Raw genomic sequence first — 20,084 nt, 5'->3', positions numbered from 1 at the left:
GCACCTGACGCTGAGCTCTCCTCCTCCTCTGTCCTGCTCATCATAAATGCCTCGTATTCTTGGTCATAATTCAACCTGAGGTGTTTAATAAGGATCGCTGTGTTGTCACAAGTCCTGAAGTTTTTTCTTAAAATACCTCAAACTGCATCTTGGCTGTTTGTGGAGCTGAAATAGCTCCACACGTGACCTCTTTTGCACTTTACCATTCTGTCCTGTGACAGCGTAAAAGTGAGTGACAGACTGAGCAGCGTGCAGCTGCACTGACGCATTACACACTTAGTCAGGCCGAAGAAAAAGTAGTTCCGACAGAACGAAGTGTCATTCAGATACGTTCTTAACAGTTTGGTGACTCACTGTGTTCCTGTTAATGATTTACAGGACCTCAAATGACTGAAGTATCAAAAGTATCAATATTATGGTTTTAGAATCGATTCTAGAGGACAGAGAGCTGGTATAGGAAGTATCGATATTTCAGTATCGATCTGCACATCACTACAACCAACACGTCCTCAGTCAGTACATATCACTGGCAGAAACGGGAGCGGGTGGACTTGGCCAACTCTGAGGTTAAAGAGAGAGTGACAGAAGACGGAAGAGAGGAGAGCCCAACTGAAGTTGAAAATGAACTAAACTTTTCAGTAAGTGATTCGGTTCAGTTTGTTCACCCAGATGATTTGTTCGTTTTGAACAAAATGTTCATGAATGACATCACTATCGCAAATTGATCCTCGCTGGCCCGCCCCCTAACTCTTGCCTTTTCCTTCCTCGACAGTAGCCATGTATACATGGACCCAAATATTCTGCTTGCATTAGTTTTATTTGCTCAAACAGAAAGAATTTAACCTTTGTATACACCTCATTCTGAAAGAAAAGTGCCAATCCGAATGGACATTTAATCGGTTTCACAGGGGTGAGTTATCATGTATCCACTCAAACGGAAAGTTGTCAGGGTGTGTTCTTTCAGCGCATGCTTAGATACGACGTAAGACGCAACCTCAATTGTTTGCGCATGATTGCGTTTGATTATAGAGGCATGTAGACCAGAAATTTGAATATTTCTTTCCATGTATACTATTGTTTTTGGAAAAGTCGTTCAGAAACATTCATTTCGGAAAGACGAAAAACTCCTCATGTAATCGTGGCATGTGTCAGTTACACACACACGCGCACACACACAACCTGTGTGCATGGCTGTCAGGCTCAGCAGCAAGTTGAGGTGATGATAGGGGCACCCCAGCACCCACTCCACGTGTAGAAAACTCACTTTTTTTTTTTCTTGTGTGCGCTTGTGCGCCCTGAAATCATTTTTCTACCTAATAAAAACAAGTGAACAACACTGAAACCATCCAGGCTTAACTTAACTCAACTCCAGTTAAACTGTTCATCAGGTTCTGATACATTTGTAATCAAAGCCTGAGGCCATTTTGCTCTGTGTTTCAGGACTGGCTCTTGACACATCGTGCAAATGTTTTCAATTCAGGAATCTGAAAAAGCTCATTTTCACTTACAAATCAGGACTCTTTGAATCTTTACTTTATACCTGAACAGTTTATTAAATTAAACTCAGAATTATTAAAAAGCGTGCATTTCATTGTCTAAACGTGATGACATGCAGAGCTCTAAAGGTCCACTTTCTCTTGAGAATACAAAAAATAATTGTATAAATCTTATGGGCACGATCATTCAATTGCTTGACACACAGCCTCTTTATAGCAAAGTCTGACAATCGTCAACAGCAAATGTTTTTCAAAAGTTGTAAATTCTTCATGTGGTTTATTCTGGTTACAGTAAATTTTGTACAATCCTGAGTCCAGCATAGAAAAAAAAAGCATCAGTCTCAGTCCTCTGTGGTGGTGATGACTCTACAAAGTATGACAGACCTGAGAGATCAGATCGCTGCCTCTAATCTGCGTGCGTTGCATACATTTGTTGTCAGGATACATCGATGGTTAGTGTGTGTCAGGAGTAACATACAACAGCAAAGAGCAGAACCTGAAGGATAACGCATGCAATGTTTGATGTGCAGGTTCACAGACCTGGTGTTACAATTGGAGATGTAAAAAAGGCATGCACAGGCATCGATGAGTAAACCAACAAGTGAAACAGTGTCACTTTAGCAAGTAAACTATCATACTTTCATGTCAGCTTTGGTGATTCTTAGAAGAAGAAAAAAAGCCCGCCCGCTTTGTAAAAAACAAAAAACCTACATGAACCTACATCAACTTGAGGCTTTTCAGAATGAAGCTGAAAACAACACAGCTTCATCCTCTACATCAGAATACAAGGAATGATATTGTAGCATGCCGATTTTCAAGAAACAATACTTATAACTAATATCAGCCCAAGTCTGTGACTCTACCTGTGGTGACACAATGCATGCAAATGTTGAGAGTATTGATGCATGACATCTCAGAAAGACTTTTTTAGGTTTTTGACAGGTTGCAAAAGATAAAGAATGTCAGGCAGAAGAAACAGTTTATAAAATCTGAAAGTTGTGAGGCCTCGAGTTGCAGATTCTGCTGTAGTGACACATGCCACGAGCTTGTCAGCAGAGAGGTAGTGAGATCCAGAAGAGTTAACTGCACAGAGCGTTTTCTGGTTCAATTTACACTTGTTGAAAATCAAGTGTCAATCCAAAATCAAAACACATTTTCCAGTTTTCCTTTGTCACTTGGTGATTTGTCCTTGCAGAGTTCTACTCCAGTCCTGTTTCTCTCAGGGTTAGCTCTTGGTTGGGTGGAGTTTGCGTCCAAAGTATTCTGGCGCTGCATCCAGCAGCCAGTCAGCGTCCACCAGACACAGGTCTCTCATGTAGCAGCGGGACGTGTGCAGCAGCTCGTTGAAGATAACGTACGCTGGCTTGCCCTGGAAAAGGACCGAGGAGGGGTGGATGGACACAGGCTGGTGGGTGTCCAGAGCTAAGTAACTTCCATCAGGTTGAAGCTCTGCGGCGTTGACGAACATTCCGTTGGCAAGGCAGCGACGAACATTTCCCGTTTCTGCCCCACACGACTCCATCTTCAAATTTAGCTGGAAAACAAGACGAGAAAGATCTGATTTCAGTCACAGCAGTGCTTTTTTAAATAAAAATGTATTCCTTGAAGTCTAGAACTTTAACAAAATGAAGCAGATATGAAAGTGTTAAAGCACAAAAACACAACCAGCATCTGCTGTGTGGGTTGACTTTCTGTCAGGTCTGCTTTGAGCCACCTGGCTCTTTAAGGGAAGTAAATATTGGAGCAATGCAGCTGTGAGTGTGGGCAGAGAGAAGAGACTTCAGCTTCAAGTGACTTAAAACAAAACTAAGTGGAGTCAAACGTAAACACAAGAGCTGGCAGTCTCTGTGGGAGCTCTCAGCGTGGTGTGGCTGATGACTGTGTGTGTGTGAGGGTTTGTTTTGCTGCACTCAGGAAGATGTACAGCGAGAAGCCAGGCTAGTCTTTAGCCTCTGTTTAAGCTAACAGTGCATTAGGTTCAGGTTAAATTGAATAAGAAGTAAAGGCAGTTAGCAGCTAATACACTTTCAGGATCCATACAGGACTGTTGAGGGATCCAGCTGGGTTCAAGCACAGTGTTAAGATCCCCAATCTACCCACAGGGATTATGTATTAACTTCACTTCTCTGCCTGAGAGCAGCCAGACATCCTGCAGAGGAGAAACAGGAGACCCACAGCTCTGTGTCTAAAGAGAGGGTCTAATGTTTCAACATATTTTAAACATGGATATAAAGTAACAATGCTGGATGGTCATACAAAACGTGCAGATTTTTAAACGGCTATATCCATATGTTGTAGAAATCTCTGAATCAACTGATCAAAAAGGTCCACTCCAAACAAAACAAGATCTTCACAAGATCTTGACAGGACTCAAACACCAAGGTCTGCCCATGGCTCCACCTCGTATGAGCTTCAAGAAGGCTGGCCAATCAGAGTGAAAGGGGGTCTGTGGAGTGGGGAGTCTTAGGGGCTGTTTACACAACAAAGGTTTTAGGGTGAAATGCAAAAGTTTTGTTGCAGCCTCAGCCTCGGGTATGCATGGAAACAGCGTTTCAGCCGACCTGAGACGCAAACTTTTGAAAATGGCCTCCAGAGTGGGAGTTTTCCTGCCAACACCGCTGCTGTGTAAACAGTAAGCCGGTGTTTTCAGTGGAAACGATGATGTCACACTCCACTTTGCACTTCAGGCATACGACACTACAACAGTATCATTGTTACTATCATCGCAAACTACCGTTGTGCTTGTGCTGCCCAATCTGCTGACTGTCTTTCAACAAAATGTGCATCTGTTGCTCCACTTTTGAACTTAGTATTCACCAACACACCAGATGATAAGCTCAACTCTACATCAGTGGAGATCTACCAAAAGAGGCTTCTGGACAAGACAGTTATAGCGCCGACTATAGGCCTGGCATGTTTACTGGTTTCACTGCGTTTTTGCGTTTTCAGATGAAAAGTTGTCGTGTAAACAGGGCCTTAAAGAGACAGACACTAAAATAAATTGTTACAGACAGAGGCTGAAAAAAAGTTTTCTAAAACACCAGTGAGAGTAAAACAGTTTTTTTTGCTGTAAATAATGTAAAGCTACTACAGGAGCACCAGAGGGACAGAATAAAGACTAAAAAAGCACAACTCTCACTCTTTGGATAAAAAGCAAGTGGGCTTGACACCAAGCGGCAACCTTTGGTCTAAGAACATGAGACAACACGGAAGTGCTAAAATCTGCTGATTCTCGAGTCTCCGCTTGAGGCTGGCTCCAGAAGTACAGGAAGTCACATACACACCAAGCCAAAAAAAGCTGTTTAGACAGGAGAAATGAACCTATTTACAGCCTGGTTCAGAAAACGTCTCCTGTCTGAGTCGCTCATTTTACTATTGGGACACACTGTACAGGGGTTACATTTTTTTCTGACTCGGCCGTTCAGAGGATATTAAGATTGCGAGCTCGCCCAATGAGAGGCACAGCCTAGGGTCATGTGACCAGCAGACGTCCTACTGCTGTACGTGAAGCCCTTGCCACTACCAGTATGGCTGCGATAGCCGATGTGCTTCATTTTCCCTTTCAGAATAGACGGGTGACGTTGGGGAGACAACGTCCATGTCTTATACAGCCTACGCTTTACATCCAAAATGTCTAAAATATTTCTATAAAATATAACAGAGAGCCTGAGGATTCACACTACTCTAGAAAACATCCCAGAGGAGGTTTGATACTTTTAGCCCAGACTCTGCACTGATCCTCTCCTGACCAGGTCAGACATGCTTTCTGACAGTCAGCTGGTTTATCCACAGTAGGATCTCTAAGGGTTTGTTTACACAATGGTTTTAGGGGGAAATTCAAAAGTTTTGTTGCATTTTCAGTGGAAACACTGACGTCAAACTCCACTTTGTACGAGCGCATACAACAGTACAACGTTTCTACAATCGTGGTCTACCATGTCGTGCTTGTGCTGCTGAATCTGTATCTGCTGACTGTCTCAAACAAAATGTGCATCTGTTGCTCTTACCATTCCCCAATTCACCAGATGATCGGCTCAACTCTACTTCAGTGGAGATCTCCCGAAAGCTGCTTCTGAACAAGAGAGTTGTTCCGCCAACTATAGGCCTGACATGCTTACTACAGCATTTTCAGTCCCTCAGCATTTCTGTGTAAATGCTGTTTTTTTTCTCTGTGTTTTAGCATTTTCAGATGAAACTTCAGCTGCGTTTCCACCAAGCAGTCCGGGTCGGTTCAGTACAGTATGGGACGGTTTGGGACAGTTAAGCCTGATCCCGTTTGCATTTCCACAGCAAACTGTGCCCTCTCGTGGTAGGCGACGTGTAAACCAGATGCAGAAAGCTGCAGCTGGTAAACAATAGCGCGACGCCGTAGCAGCTTACCCCGCCATTAAATCCAACGAAGAAGAAAACGCGACACAGTAAACAAAGAGCACGGATGGAAGACATGCAGCATTTCGTCCTCTCTGTGATTTTCATGTAAGTCTCTGTTAAAAAGTGCAATCAAGCTTCGTTTCAGAGAAGTCTGTGAGCCGCCAGGAGAAATGCAGCCGCTGTCGGGGTGAGTGACGATTCTTTTGAGCAATCAACGGTCTGCAGTGTGTTGCTCCACCTCCCGAGAGCGGATCAGTTCAGTCTGGCACCCATACGAAAGGGTCCCAAAAAAGTGGGACGGCTCGTCTCGGTTTTCAGGGATCCGTCTCAGGATAAGTCAGTGGAAACGCCGCTAAAAGCGCGCCGTACGGAGATGAACCGACCCGGACTGCTTGGTGGAAACGCGGCTTTTGTGTAAACGGGGACTAAAACTAGCCCTGGAGGGGTTGGCTAATGGCTCAAGAGTTAAAGGAGTCCTTTACCAATTTACCTTCACTCTCTTTCACCCAAAAACATTTACAATAGACTGCATTTTATTGGTCAAAGTATTCAAAATAAGAGCAGAACAAGAAATAGCTTTTAAATTAGCTTTTCATGTCTGGTCTGGGTCTTATTTCCAACTTTTTTCTTTCTTTTTTTTTCAGCTTTTTTATCTGGTCTCTGCGATCTTACGCTCTGATAATGCAGAAAATGCCCCGGGTAATATAAATGTGTGATAAAAACTTTGCCCTGGAGCTTTAAAGGAGTCTCCTTTTGTTACATGACCACAGTCCTGACGCAGACGTCGGTTACATAATCAAAATTAATAAAATAAAGTCAGTCCACACTCTGAGAGATCCTTTTGAAGAAATGAGATAACAACAGCCACATTTCTATTTATAGTCTCAGAATAATTTTCCTTCTCTAACAGCAGAAAGATGAACAAACTGAGGATTTCTCATGCACAGTTTAAAGTATTTTTTTATCTGTACCTTAGAACAGATCTCTTTCAGCTGAGCCTGGACCTCTTTCACCAGACCCATGTTCCTGCTGTTGACAAAGTTCTCCCGACACCACTCCTGCAACCACAGAAAAAATGACTCAGTGTTATTTTTTTATCCGCCAAGTCTCATCTTTTTTCTCCCTCTCATCAGCTTTGCTCACCTTATTCCCGCCGACTTTCTTGAACGCTCTGTAAATGTTGAGCAGGGTCATGTGGTCTCCTTCACTGGAGCTGAACTTTTTGCGTGCAGCGAGCACTTCTTCCCGCCGGGCAGGAGGGTTATACAGCACAGTATCCACTGAGAGCAGAGAGACGATGCTCAGAATCTCCTCGGAGCAGGAGTAGTCGGGGGACAGCAGGATGGTCTGTGAGACGGGGGGAAAACAAGGAGGGGGAAGTGTTACACCAAATTCTCTCGGGGTCATGCGTGTGATCCCTGCAGCGCTGCGGGCTGCAGACTGTCACATCATGTAAAGAGAGCCCAACACAGCATCTGTTTATGTAATAACTTACATTTCCAAACACAGTTTACCTTGGCGTATCGAGGCTCCAGGGGGAAGCTGGCCATCTTCTTCCCCAGAGCGGTGAGCAGGACCTGGCCGTCCTTCCTCTCCACAGCTCCCAGCAGCTCTAAATGCTCCACAGCTGAGCGCACGGCCTCTGGCATCAACACAACACGTTAACACCAGCTGCCAAATCAACTGGGCTCCACAAAAACATCAGCGTGATTTAACAAGCTGTGATTCAAAGAGGTGAAAGAGACGAGAGCTCTGTGACTGAATCAGAGCCTGTGTGGAAAAGTGTCACTAGGACAGGGTGTCGGCAGCCTGTGGCTCCTCATCCTGATGCTGTGGCCCCCTGTGGCTTTGGAAAATAAATAATGAATGTTCATTTGACTGTATTTTATTTCTGTCTATTACTTTGTTTGAATTGTAATTTTAAAATTTGAAGATCATATAACATCTAACTACAACTCGTTTAATTTTTTGTTGTACAAAATATGTGTCACAATTGCCAAAAGCTGGTGTATGCCTGCTACTGGGTCTCATACATCGGCTCATGTCCCACATTGCCATTACTACAGTGCCTGTATTGGGCTTTTGGACCCCAGGTAGGCCAGGCATGGATAAAAATATCGTCTCCACCATGACCTAAGTTAAAAACAAGCATTGCTTACGCCTCACAGACCACAGAGGTGACGTCTTGCAGCCCTGATGTGAAGATGCTGTGCACCAGGGTTCAGGTTCAATTTAAGTTTGACTTTTTCTATTTCATAAATGCGTGGAAGACTCATAGAGACACTGAGTGTTTCAACCCACCAGGTTTTTTTTAAGCGAATAAATTCTTGGTGCGGCGTATGTTACTTTGAAGAAAACCTAAATAATATTGCAGAACTGTATAAAATGTTGGAAATGTTTTCACTGCAAACAGAATTAAAACGTGTTTCTCTGTAGCACTTTGCAGATTTTATAAGCAACACACTACAGTTTTATACAAAGCATAAAGGTAAAAATAAAAGTAGCTTAAAATGAATGAAATATAGTGTTATCCTTGTTTTAGGTGTTCAAAATGATTTGTGTCTCCTGGTAGAAAGTGGGTCCAAATGGCTCTTTAGCCCCATTTCCACCAAGCAGTCCAGTTTAGATCAGTAAAGTTTGGTATAGGTCAGATTAGGGCTGAACAATTAATCGAATTGAAACCGACATCGCAATATGATGTAATGCAATTTTCAAATCGCAAAGGCTGCAGTTAATGAAGAGTTTCATGTACACAGATCTGTAGGAAATACAGTAAATTGTACAGAAATCCGAAATAGAATGACTGTGGCTGGCAGTGCCATACCCTACAAAAGAGGATAAGGGCCACTGAAAAAAAGAAATTAAAAATTAAGTCCAATTTAATTTCTTACTAATCTATCGAAGAAAAAGTCAGAATTATATATATATATATATATATATATATATATATATATATATATATATATATACACACATATATATATATATATATATATATATATATATATATATATATTTTTTTTTTACAATTTTTTTATGAGAAAAAAGTAAGAATTTTTGCATTTTAAGTCAGAATTCTAAGGTTAAAGTCGGAATTCCTTTTTTTAAAAATATATTTTCCAGTGGCTCTAGTCTTCTCCCTTAATACCCCTTGTTTACCTTGTTCTATGTAGTTTGTTACCCTTATTGACAACTGGTGGTCAGCGAAATTTCACAGTGCTCCTTTTTCTTTTTTTAATCAAAAATTGCATGAAAGAAATGTTTATATGTTCACAATATCCTTTGTCATGTTGGTCGTGCCATGGAATGACTTAGTGCTTCTGCACAGTGAATAATGCAGAAGATAAATGTCCCTCCCAAACAAAATCACATGCTAAATCGCAATCACAAAATTTTTCCAAAAAGTCACAATTAGATTATTTTCCAAAATCGTTCAGCCTTAGGTCGGATCGGTTAAGCCTGGTCCTACTTGTGTATCCACAGATAACCATGCACTTCTTGGTAGGTGGGGTGTAAGTCGGATGCCGATAGCAGCGTAATTTACGTAATAGAGTGATGCTGTGATAGGAATGTAACGATTCATCACGAGACAGTTAAAAATAAAAACAAATCTGAAAAGATTCATAATGGCTGGGATAAAAGATGAATTGTGATGCCCTATCTAAACAGCAGAGGACTGTCTTCCCTAAAGAAACATGAAAATCCCAAACTAGGAACACATGCAAACCTGAGATTGTTGATTTGACGAGATTTTGTTTATTTGTATTATTCATTTAATTATTTCAGGGGTTTCCACTGTGTGTAAATGATCATGGCGCACCGCCACGTTAAAATAAAAGCCGCCATGCATTCAGAGTTATGTTCTTTGTTCAGATGTTTCAAATAATATTGTACAGGGTCTTGTACATGCATGCAAGGATTAAATTGTTATCTAAACCAATAAGAGACAGAGCGCGAGAGGGTTTCTGCCATTTACAATTCTCAGCTCTACATTGTGCAAGGTGGAATTCCACCTCAATGTGTGCACATAAGACACAGTTACTGGAGGAAACCCATTCACACTTACTACAATCATTTACCAGAGTTTACAGATATGGGCAATCGTCCAATGTTTTATGTGCTTCAATGATGCACTTCACAATAGACATGCACCGATTGATCAGCTGGCCAATCGATCAGTGTTGATTCCATTAATTTTGGGGGATCGGTGATCGGCCCATCCTGACATATGAAACTGATCTTATATACCTCTGGGAAGGTCTGACAGCCATTGTTGCTTTTTGCTCTGAGACCTAAAACTCAGGACACTTTATTGGTTGTTTAAGTTAAAAAATAAATATTTTATTGTTTCACAGGTATTGTTCAATGATTTTCAATAAAATAAGATTGGAACATGCCATCAGTTATAAAAAATAAAGAATAAAAATCGGTATCGGCTCAAATCTGTATCTGCAGGTCAGGCTTTTTAAAGATCGGTGATCAGCCAGAAAATTGTGATCGGTGCACCCCTACTTCACAATGTAAATATCCTGTGAGTCGCAGAGAAAACTTGAGTTTCCATCGCTTTTTCTAGGTTTAGAGTTGAGTGTGTCGTTACATCCCTAGGAAGTGACCATTCTTTTGAACAATCAACTGTGGTGTAGCTCCACCTTATGGGGTGAGATCCGTATGTCTGGCACCCAAACAGAAGGGAACTCAAAAGTGGGACAGTTTAGCCGCGTTTCCACCAAGCAGACCGGTTCAGTTTCGTCTCGGTACGTCGCGCTTTTTGCGGCGTTTCCACCGACTCATCCCGGGACAGATTCCTAAAAACCGAGACGAGCCGGCCTACTTTTTTGGGACCCTTTCGTATGGGTGCCAGACTGAACCGATCCGCTCTCGGGAGGTGGAGCAACACACTGCAGACTGTTGATTAGTCGAAAGAATCGTCACTCACCCCGACAGCGGCTGCATTTCTCCTGGCTGCACACAGACTTCTCTGAAACAAAGCTTGATTGCACTTTGTAACAGAGAGTTACATGTCAATCACAGAGAGGACTAAATGCTGCATGTCTTCCATCTGTGCTCTTTGTTTACTGTGTCGCGTTTTCTTCTTTGTTGGATTTAATAGCGGGGTAAGCTGCTACGGCGTTGCGCTATTGTTTAACAGCTGCGGCCGACCCAGACTGCTTGGTGGAAACGCAGCTTTTGTCTCGGCAGCTGACGTGGGATTAGCCAATGAAAATGCCACAAAATGTGTGCTGTACCGAGACAAACTGAACCGCTTGGTGAAAACGGGACTTCTGAGGGTCAAAGGTTGCGGACTCCTTCACCAGAACCAGAATTTGTCACATTGAAGCGTCTCTTTTTTCACCTCTCAGTTCAGAGATCAACAGCTTCTTACCTGGTGAGGGCTTGGACATGAAATCAAAGTTCATCACATCTGGAATCCCCAGAGCCATCAGCTGCAGCATCACACCAGACAGGTTACACCTACAACACACACACACACACACACACACACACACACACACACACACACACACACACACGCACACACACACACACACACACGCACACACGCACACACAGAGTAGAGGAGAAGAGAACAGCAGGCTGTTCAATCATCCTGACCTCAATAAATCAACCTGCAGGAGCTTCTTGCAGCAGCAGCACTGAGCTCCGTCATCAGCTCCCCTACCTCTGGATCTCAGGCACAGTCATGGGGATGAGGTTATCAAACTCTTGTTCAGTGTAGAGACGATAGCAGGAGCCCGAGTCCTCCCTGCCAGCTCGGCCTGCTCGCTGCCACGCCTGAGCTTTGGAAACTCGCTGCACAGCCAGAACCTCCAGCCCGCTGTCTGAGAGCAGAACCACAGCAGTGTGATGAGATGCAAAAAGATCTAATATCAACCAAAACACTGTTTGTTCTGAGCGTCTCTCTGCTGCACAGTGATCACTGGAGGCACAGTGCTGTTTATTCCTCGATTCATGTCAGGTTTAAAAAAAAAAAAAAAAAACTATTTGGCACCAGTAAGGGACTAAAAATCATTTAACAAGGGTATAAACATGTGGAAGAAAACCTTGATAACACTGATGTAGATGTGTATAAGTGTAGTCTCACCAGGGTTGAACCGTTTGGCCTTCACCATCCCCGTGTCTATGACGTATTTAATCCCAGAGATTGTGACTGACGTCTCAGCGATGTTGGTTGAGAGGATCACCTTCCTGCAACCCTGAGGAGACAGAGTAGATGACAGTTTGTATGAGGAGTGCGATATAAAATAACTCAAACTAATGTGTCTATTTTTATCCCAAACATGTCTCTGTCTTCACCTATTCTCTACTTCTCCTGCTTTACTTTTCACGTTTACCTTCGGAGCAGGCTGGAAGACCCGGAGCTGCTGCGCCGGAGGCAGCGACGCGTACAGCGGGATGACCACCATGGGCCCGCAGCCGTCAGGCAGATGCTTGGCGATGTCTCGACACGTCCTGGCCAGAGCCTCGATCTCCTCCTGACCCGTCATGAACACTAAGATATCATGGGACGGAGGGGCCTCCTGTGCACAAACAACAAGACGGCGTTGTGTTCCCGTGTCAGGAGTGATTATCACAGAGCATGAACACGCACACAGGCTCCTGCTGACTCACAGGTTTGTGTTTCCTATAGCACTACAGGGACGAGGGCCGGTAGTTTTCCTTTAGCTCTGATAACTTACAAATGGTTACATGTGAACAAGTCTATCTCACTGAACTCAGTCTAAGGCTGTATTCAGAGCAGAAAAGTCCTTTGGTCCACTTGTTTGGTCCGGACCAAAAGCGGACTTTATTTTTTTCGTTTGGTGTGGTTCGTATTCAGATTGTACTTTTTGCAAGTGGACTATATTCTGTAAACACATCCACGTGTGTGACGATCAGTGCTCTCATTGGACAGCACTGACAAAGGACAGCACACAGAATACAGACCCAGAAATGGAGGTAAACATGTGTGTTTGTGCTCTTATTAGAGCTGCAAAATCATTTTCAGTTTCAAGAGCAGCTACTTGAAAGAAGGCTGAACAACACCGTTTACAATTCTGAAACAGGGAAGACGAATGCGTGCAGCAGGGAGACGCTATGCTCTGCTTGTCCTGACCCACAACATGCTAGCAACAGCGTGGCTAAACAGAAGACGAAGGATCAGGTATTAACTAAAGATGGTTAGGTTATGGTGGCTTTATAGGCCCAAAAGGCGTATTCGGATGGACCTTGGTTTGTATTCAGACCTGCACTGGGGAATCACGAACCGCACCAGGGTTTGTTTGGAAGCGGACTGAGACCACCTCAAAAAGTGGGTCTCGGTCCGGTTGTTTGGTCCACACCAGGGTTCGTTTGGATCTATTCACACCTGCATGAAAAGTCCGCACCAGCATGGGAAACGAACCCTGGTCCGTGTAAAGTGGACCAATCAGTCCAGGTCTGAATACGCCCTAAAAGGAGCGAGCATTAGGAGAGTGAAAACATCTTCACAGATCAATACTTCAGTCTGAATGATGAGAAAATCTGAGCTGATTGTTTCTAAAGTCTATGCATCAGAATCTCTGCCTCATATATCTATATGTCCTTATAGACTACTACCTCTGCTCACACCATGGAGTGAGAGTAATTACCGTATTTTCCGCACTACAAGGCGCTTCGGAATATAGGGCGCACCTTCAACGACTGGCCTATTTGAAAACTGTTTTCATATATAGGCCGCACCGCATTTTAAGACGCATAGAATAAGCTATAGTAGTGGCTGGGGTTGCGTTATGCATCCACTAGATAGAGCTGTGCTAAAGGGAATGTCAACAAAACAGTCAATAAGTCAGTCAAACTCAGGCTACATCCACACGGAGCCGCACATTTTTCTATCCTACTATTTTCTGTGCCGTTTTCAAAAAAAAGCACGCTGTAAAGACGAAACCATTTCTGCCGTCCACAAAAGCCGTTTCCAGAGATCAGTTCAAATGCCAGACCTTAGGGGGCGCTATATTGCTCTAACAATAAACAAGAGAAGAAGCCCGGGCCAGCCTGTGAGCTAATGTTAGCACTTAGCAGAATTCCTCTTTACAGGTTCTTACTGCTTACCGCTGTTACTCCGGCGACGCCCCCTGACTACAGTAGCCATGATTAATCAATATCGCTCCATATATAAGGCACATCAGATTATAGAGCGCACTGTCGGCTTTTGAGAAAGCTGAAGGCTTTTAGGTGCACCTTATAGTGCGGGAAATACGTAATCAATATCGATCCATATATAAGGCGCATCAGATTATAAGGCACACTGTCGACTTTTGAGAAAACTGAAGGCTTTTAGGTGCGCCTTGTGGTGCGGAAAATACGGTAATAAACTTTTACTTTATAAATCATTTCCTCTTTTCTAAGGACTCTTGAAAAAGGTCATTGGTGCTTTGACTGATGCTCCATTGCTCGGCTGGCCCAGCATCCTCCTGTGTTTATTTCAGCAAAGTCCCTGTTTCTTTCCCCCTTAGTTCATTTTAATGTTAATAAATATTTGGGGCAGATTTGACTTTGATATTAGCTTTGCTTCTCATTACTTTTATGCAGTGTCCCTTTCATGTGATGTGGGCTTGTGTTGACGAGTCAAAGCCTGTGTCCCAAATCACTTCCTATTCACTATACAGGGCACTAAATAGTGAATGCGCCATTTTGTAGTGCTGTCCAAAATCTGAGTGAGCATGGTCATTCACTATACAGTTCACTCAATGTATCCCACAATGCATTTTGAAAAGTAGTGTATTAGCGATGCTTACTATATGAGCAATATATACTATCATGCATTGCAGTTCAAACAGAAGAAATGGCTGACAACATGATTAATGATTACTGATAACTAGAGCTGTGATTTTAACGCGTTAATTAGATTCATTAATTACACCGCAAATTAACGCGTTATAAAAATTAACGCAGATTAATCTGGATCTCAAACCAGCAGGGGGTTCAAAGACGCACTTATTTTTAAATGTCTAGCATAAACAAACCATTTGTCCTTTTCAAAAGCTGTTAAAAAAGTGGTGTTCTTGTCAGATTTTCAAATTTCCGACGGTCCCTGAATGTGTCACACGTGACTTCAGCAACATGCTTAAAACCGGGGGGAAGCGAGAGTGATTTTTGTGAGACTGCCATCCACATCTTGTTTATTCACACGTCCTTTTTGAAAATCTGCAGAAAATCAACCGTTTGCTCTAGCTCAATTCTGTAAAAAGTAGATGATTCTACACTCTTTACTGCATCAAACAAGCCCTGAATGATCGATATATGTTCTGTATTTAAATCTAAAGAATTCTTTGATAATTTCCTTCCATCTTCTTTGTGTCATGTTTCAGCTTGGGGCTGCTTTTGTGGTTTGTGTTCAGAGCATGTAAAACTGAAAAGACTTCATTCTTCTTTGATCCAAGAATAAAGTGTTCTGTACATAGTTCCTCACAGTTTTTAGCCTTTAGCCCTGGTTCTCCTGACCTCATTGAAGTATAGAAGTTCCTATTGCAGTAAAAAATTGAGTCCACATCGAGTAAAAATGTGAACAGAAGCAAAAACCGTCCCTAAAATCAAATCAGCTTATCTTAGGAGCAGGACTGTGTAGATTTTGTAAAGATATAACCATAACACTTTTTTCATGTGTTCCTTATGCCTCAGGGTACCTAAAAATGTGTTGTATATATTCCCACCTTATTTTTTAGATGTTTTTTAATGTCTTTTAATGTAATTTTAATGTCCTGGAATTCAAATCCTTTATTTTAGGACCTTAAACAGCTATGAGATTAAAATGCGATTAATTAGATTAATTAATTACAAATCCTGTAATTAATTAGATTAACTTTTTTAATCCCCTGACAGCACTACTGATAACATGAAATAACATTAAAAACGGTCAGAGAATAACACTCAGCTCTCTGTTTAACTCTCAGATGAGCACGTCTCACAACTTCGAGCAGAGAAACAAACAACACGGGCGTGAGCCGCTAAATCGGCAATCATGGGTGATGCATTCACTGAACCTTGTAATTCTCATAAACATCATAAGTTGCTGGATATAAACAAACACAGGTAGTCTGCCAGGATGAATTATGCAATATTGACGCAAAGATGAGTGATTATGAGAGCGACCTGCCATTCACTTTGAATAAAGCGTGAATTCAGACCAATATCAGATTTTTTCGTGGAGTCCATTTATTTGTGTTTTTAGTCAAGTAAAATATGGCCCCGTCTGAGTGCAGAGGAAACCGGCAGAGGAGCAGGGAGGGGGTGTTTGATGCGAGCGCTCTGGGCTTCTGCTGCACAAAAACACTGCTGTAGGGGTAATTTCTGCCCTAAACCTTGTGATAGGACCCAACTTGTTCCATCCCGGAGTCTCACTTTAAAGAAATTGTAGAAACTGATTTTACCCGACTACATTCAACCTTGAAATGATTAAAAAATGACCTGATGGATCTGGAAGACGGAGACGAGAGCAGCTTGCAGGTAGTCTGACTGTGGCTGCTTGGTGTAGTAGATCTGGATGGGATGCTGTCTGCCCTCCAGGTAGAGAACAGGTGACTTGTTGAAGTACTCTGAGAACAGGTCCACATCCATGGTGGCTGACATCACAATGATCTGAAATGTGTCAAAAAGAAGCCACGCTTAGAACAAATCAACGATGCGCGCACACAGTCAGACATCAGCCAGGTGTTAATGAAGGAGGAGAACTATCTGACGGACTGCCGTCTCACCTTGAGTGGGATCTTACTGAGCTCCCTGCGTCTGCGCTGAGCCGTCTTCACCACACCAAACAGCACATCAGTGTGCACGGTGCGCTCGTGAGCCTCGTCCAGCACCACCACGGTGTAGCGCAGCAGCAAGGGGTCTCCTATGGCCTCGCGCAGCAGCATGCCATCTGTCATGAACTTCAGCTTGGTCTCAGGGGAGGTGACATCTTCAAAACGCACCGTGTAACCAACCTGGAGAGATGTTTGATGAGTTGTAAAGAGGTGAGGAGGACATCAGCTGATCAAGTCAAATATTCATCACAGTGTGTGACGTGTTGATGCGGACAACTTAAATACAGACACTTGAAGATATCAAGCTGGACCAGAGTTTGGATTTCTGTGGCTGGAGTAGGTTCTAACATAAAGTATCATCATCATCTGACATGCTGACATCTGTTACGAAAAATATACCTGCTGTTGAAAAAAGAAGAGTATGGTGATTTGAAAATGGTTTTACCACCCAGTTAATCAAACAGGAGATTGCTCTGATTCTGAACCTTACTCTACTCACCGCATTTTTGGCTCCATCTCAGTTGGGTATAGAGTTTTCTGCCCTAGAATCAGCTGACTGAGTACCAGTATGTTTTAAAAACCAGGAGAATAGTGACAAAAGCCACATGAAAAAGATTCATGATAGAGAAGTATCATTTGTAGAAGTCATGGCAAGTACTAATGTTTAAAATAACACATAAGCAGGTAGTAGAGTTTAGCACTTTTGATGTTACCACACCATTTCATAATTCTTGGAGTCCTTTTTAAATGGTCTCTGATCTACAGTTGCTAATACTTTCTCCTCTTTCGAAACTTGTACATCACAAGCTAGACTCACATGTTAATGCTTGGTTATTGCAATTATTCCAGTTATTGCTTAACAGATCATTACTTAAAAACTGTTTGTGTGGGGATCAAAACTGACTTAGTTTACTTTTCAGTTTGCTTTTTTAACACCAGACCATGTGAAAAAGTTAAATGATGATGATAATGTCTACAGGCTTTATCAGGAGCCATATTTTCTCATAAAATGCACATCATGTGAGTCAGAGAAAAACATTTCTCTCTCTGCTGGAGAAAAGTGGAAACTTTTTTCCAATCTAGCTTATAAACAAAGACTAAAATGAAGAATTTGAATTCCAACATTCTAAAATTCTGCAACAAACTGCAAGATGCTGGTCTTTCTTAGAGAAGGTGTAAGACTCCCACTCAAAATATTTACTCATTTTTCTCAAAATCAATCAGGCTTAACTGATGCAAAACATCAGGTAAACACTGGCTATCCTGACGTCAGTGCATGGTAGGGATGCGCCACTTAGATCCTGTGTGTATCTGTTTTTTGCCCGAAAAACACAATAGCGGTGGGAAAAACACGTCAGTAAAATGTTCTGTCTCATGCCGCAGCTGCCTGTTTTACAGCAGTGTTAAGAGGAATAAAAGCTCAGAAATCTTAAGTGCTTTATTAGATAACCTCACAGGCTTCAGAAAACACACAGAACATAAATCATGGAAAACTCACGGAATGAAAAACTAGTATTGGTATCAAATTTTATTCCTAGTGCTTTCCCAAAAGGTTAATTTATGTCAATAGGGAAATAATCAGCCGATATGAATACTAAGCAAACACATCTGTGTAGCTCATGTCAATCCAAGGTTAGTTTGAAAATTCACTGACCTACTGCTTCCAATGCAGTAATAAAAAGGTAGAAATGCACTAAAAGACAGTGAAGAAGAAGACTAAGCATTAGGAAAGGAGTTTCAAATGTTGAGATGGATCTGTGTCAAGTGATTTTTAGGAGGAAAAAAAAATGAGGTACAACCCAAAGAATTCCAAACAATGTGTTTCAGTGAGCAGCACTGGATGTACACATAACATTTAGAAATCTTGGAAGGCACTAAGCCAGTGTTTTAGAAGGCTAGAGAATGAAAGTGTGTCAGTGTGTCATACACACCAGCTTCCCCAGCTGAGTCCTCTTCTCCTCTGCCACTCTTCCTGCCAGAGAAATCGCAGCTACTCGACGGGGCTGAGTGATGGCGACGATGCCCTGACGTCCAATACCAGCCTCATACAGGTACTGAGGGATCTGGGTGGTCTTTCCAGAGCCGGTCTCACCTGGCACATGAGAGAAAAATAGTGGTGGTGAGACACAGAGAGCTAGAGATGGGCAGTAGCAGCAGAAGTGACATTTTCTTAGCAATACGTGAATCTGGCTGCTCATCGTCAAGAAGTATAACCCAGGCATTAATGTTTAACAGAATGGTAGTTTTGTTGAAATGTGTTACTTGCAGAGCTCTATCATTGGCTTTGTGTGTTGTCACAGAGCTGTCATACTCCTACTTCAGTGTAATGTCCCTTTAATTAGCACAACAGTAGCTACCTTTGCAGCTGTGTTGTGTACCTTTAGCTCGTCCTGTGTCTTACCTATGAGGATAGCATTGTTCAGCTGTCTCAGTTGGTTCAGTAGCTGAGGTTTGGCCTGGTAAATAGGAAGCTGTTTCCTCTGGACGTCTATCGGAGTGGTTGTATTCCCCTTTCTAGGCAGCAGCATTCCAGGCTTATTCTTATCGAGACGGAAAAAAACAGACCCCGGCTTGAACCTTTTAGCCGGAGGAGGGTCGGGGTCGTGGGGCATGGTCTGAAGGAAGTGTCACTGGTAGCCAAACCTTCGCAGTTCTTCGGTGAGACTCTTGAAATGCCACACAGAAACAGAGAACAGTTCTATCCTCGCTCACTGACAGTAATGCGGATGTTTGCTACCTCTGCAAAAACGGCCCCACGTGGTCAGGAGCGGCGCAGGCGTTTGACGTCACAAGCCAGAGTGTGTTGTGGCTGTTTTCCAAACCGCCTTACTTCAGTTGAAAAGGAATACTATCTCATTTATGTCATTATCTTCCTTGCAAAGTTTTACATTAACAAACGTACATTTTCTTGAGTAAATCCTGTTTTCTCTGTCTTTATAAATTTATGGAATTTTACTTATATCTGCTGCTAAAAAGAAGAAAGCTGTCAAACCAAAAGACTGTGCTCCCACTTAAATATCTTTAATTCATTTTAATGTACTTGTGACCCCTGGCACGTTCTTCTTATTTATTTATTTATTTATTTATTTATTTATTTAGTGTGTGTTTTTAGTTCATCTGTGTTTACTTGTCCTTTGCATTTTGTGTTTATGTACGGTTTATCCCTTGTCTTGTTAGTTTGTGATAATATTGTTTTGTGACATGTACTGTTGAATAAAAAATTATTAGAATAAATAAATAAATAAATAAAAAAGAAAATAAAAAAGTTTTCCAAACAACCTAATACATATTGTGTGTGTAGAGTAGGCACTGCATACTGCCTACTGCTTTTGCTTGTAGTATGTAGTATAACTGTTCTTTTATATCTGTTTTGTAGTATACTACTCTGGCTTTCAGTTTTAGTAAGGCAGCTACAGCTAATGATTTTTCTGTCTTCTTT

General features: G+C 42.2%; 1 protein-coding gene across 1 annotated transcript; it reads right to left on the bottom strand.

Annotated features, from left to right (window-relative positions):
* Positions 1 to 2,194: 2,194 nt before the first annotated feature.
* dhx33 (DEAH (Asp-Glu-Ala-His) box polypeptide 33) lies at positions 2,195 to 19,452 on the bottom strand. Its single transcript, XM_074671743.1, has 12 exons — positions 19,047 to 19,452; positions 18,577 to 18,737; positions 16,598 to 16,825; positions 16,311 to 16,481; positions 12,221 to 12,406; positions 11,971 to 12,082; positions 11,548 to 11,707; positions 11,251 to 11,339; positions 7,382 to 7,509; positions 7,011 to 7,214; positions 6,839 to 6,925; positions 2,195 to 3,030 (listed from the first exon to the last, which is right to left on the bottom strand). The coding sequence occupies exons 1-12, from the start codon at positions 19,255 to 19,257 to the stop codon at positions 2,722 to 2,724; spliced, it is 2,046 nt and encodes a 681-aa protein (XP_074527844.1). The 5' UTR covers positions 19,258 to 19,452; the 3' UTR covers positions 2,195 to 2,721.
* Between the last annotated feature and the right edge of the window lie 632 nt (positions 19,453 to 20,084).

The sequence above is a fragment of the Halichoeres trimaculatus genome, unplaced genomic scaffold (genome assembly GCF_033239565.1).
Source record: "Halichoeres trimaculatus isolate MK-OKI-2021-1 unplaced genomic scaffold, fHalTri1.1 fHalTri1_scaffold_6, whole genome shotgun sequence".
Lineage (NCBI taxonomy): Eukaryota > Metazoa > Chordata > Actinopteri > Labriformes > Labridae > Halichoeres > Halichoeres trimaculatus.
This window is presented reverse-complemented; position numbering and strand designations above follow the sequence as displayed.

Excerpts from the sequence above, each read along its gene's own strand:
- dhx33 (XM_074671743.1), bottom strand. The coding sequence starts at position 19,257 with ATGCCCCACGACCCCGACCCTCCTCCGGCTAAAAGGTTCAAGCCGGGG. Across the intron at positions 16,826-18,576 it reads GGACTCAGCTGGGGAAGCTG|GTTGGTTACACGGTGCGTTT; the intron begins GTGTGTATGACA and ends ACATCTCTCCAG. Across the intron at positions 11,708-11,970 it reads GGCCAAACGGTTCAACCCTG|ACAGCGGGCTGGAGGTTCTG; the intron begins GTGAGACTACAC and ends TTCTGCTCTCAG.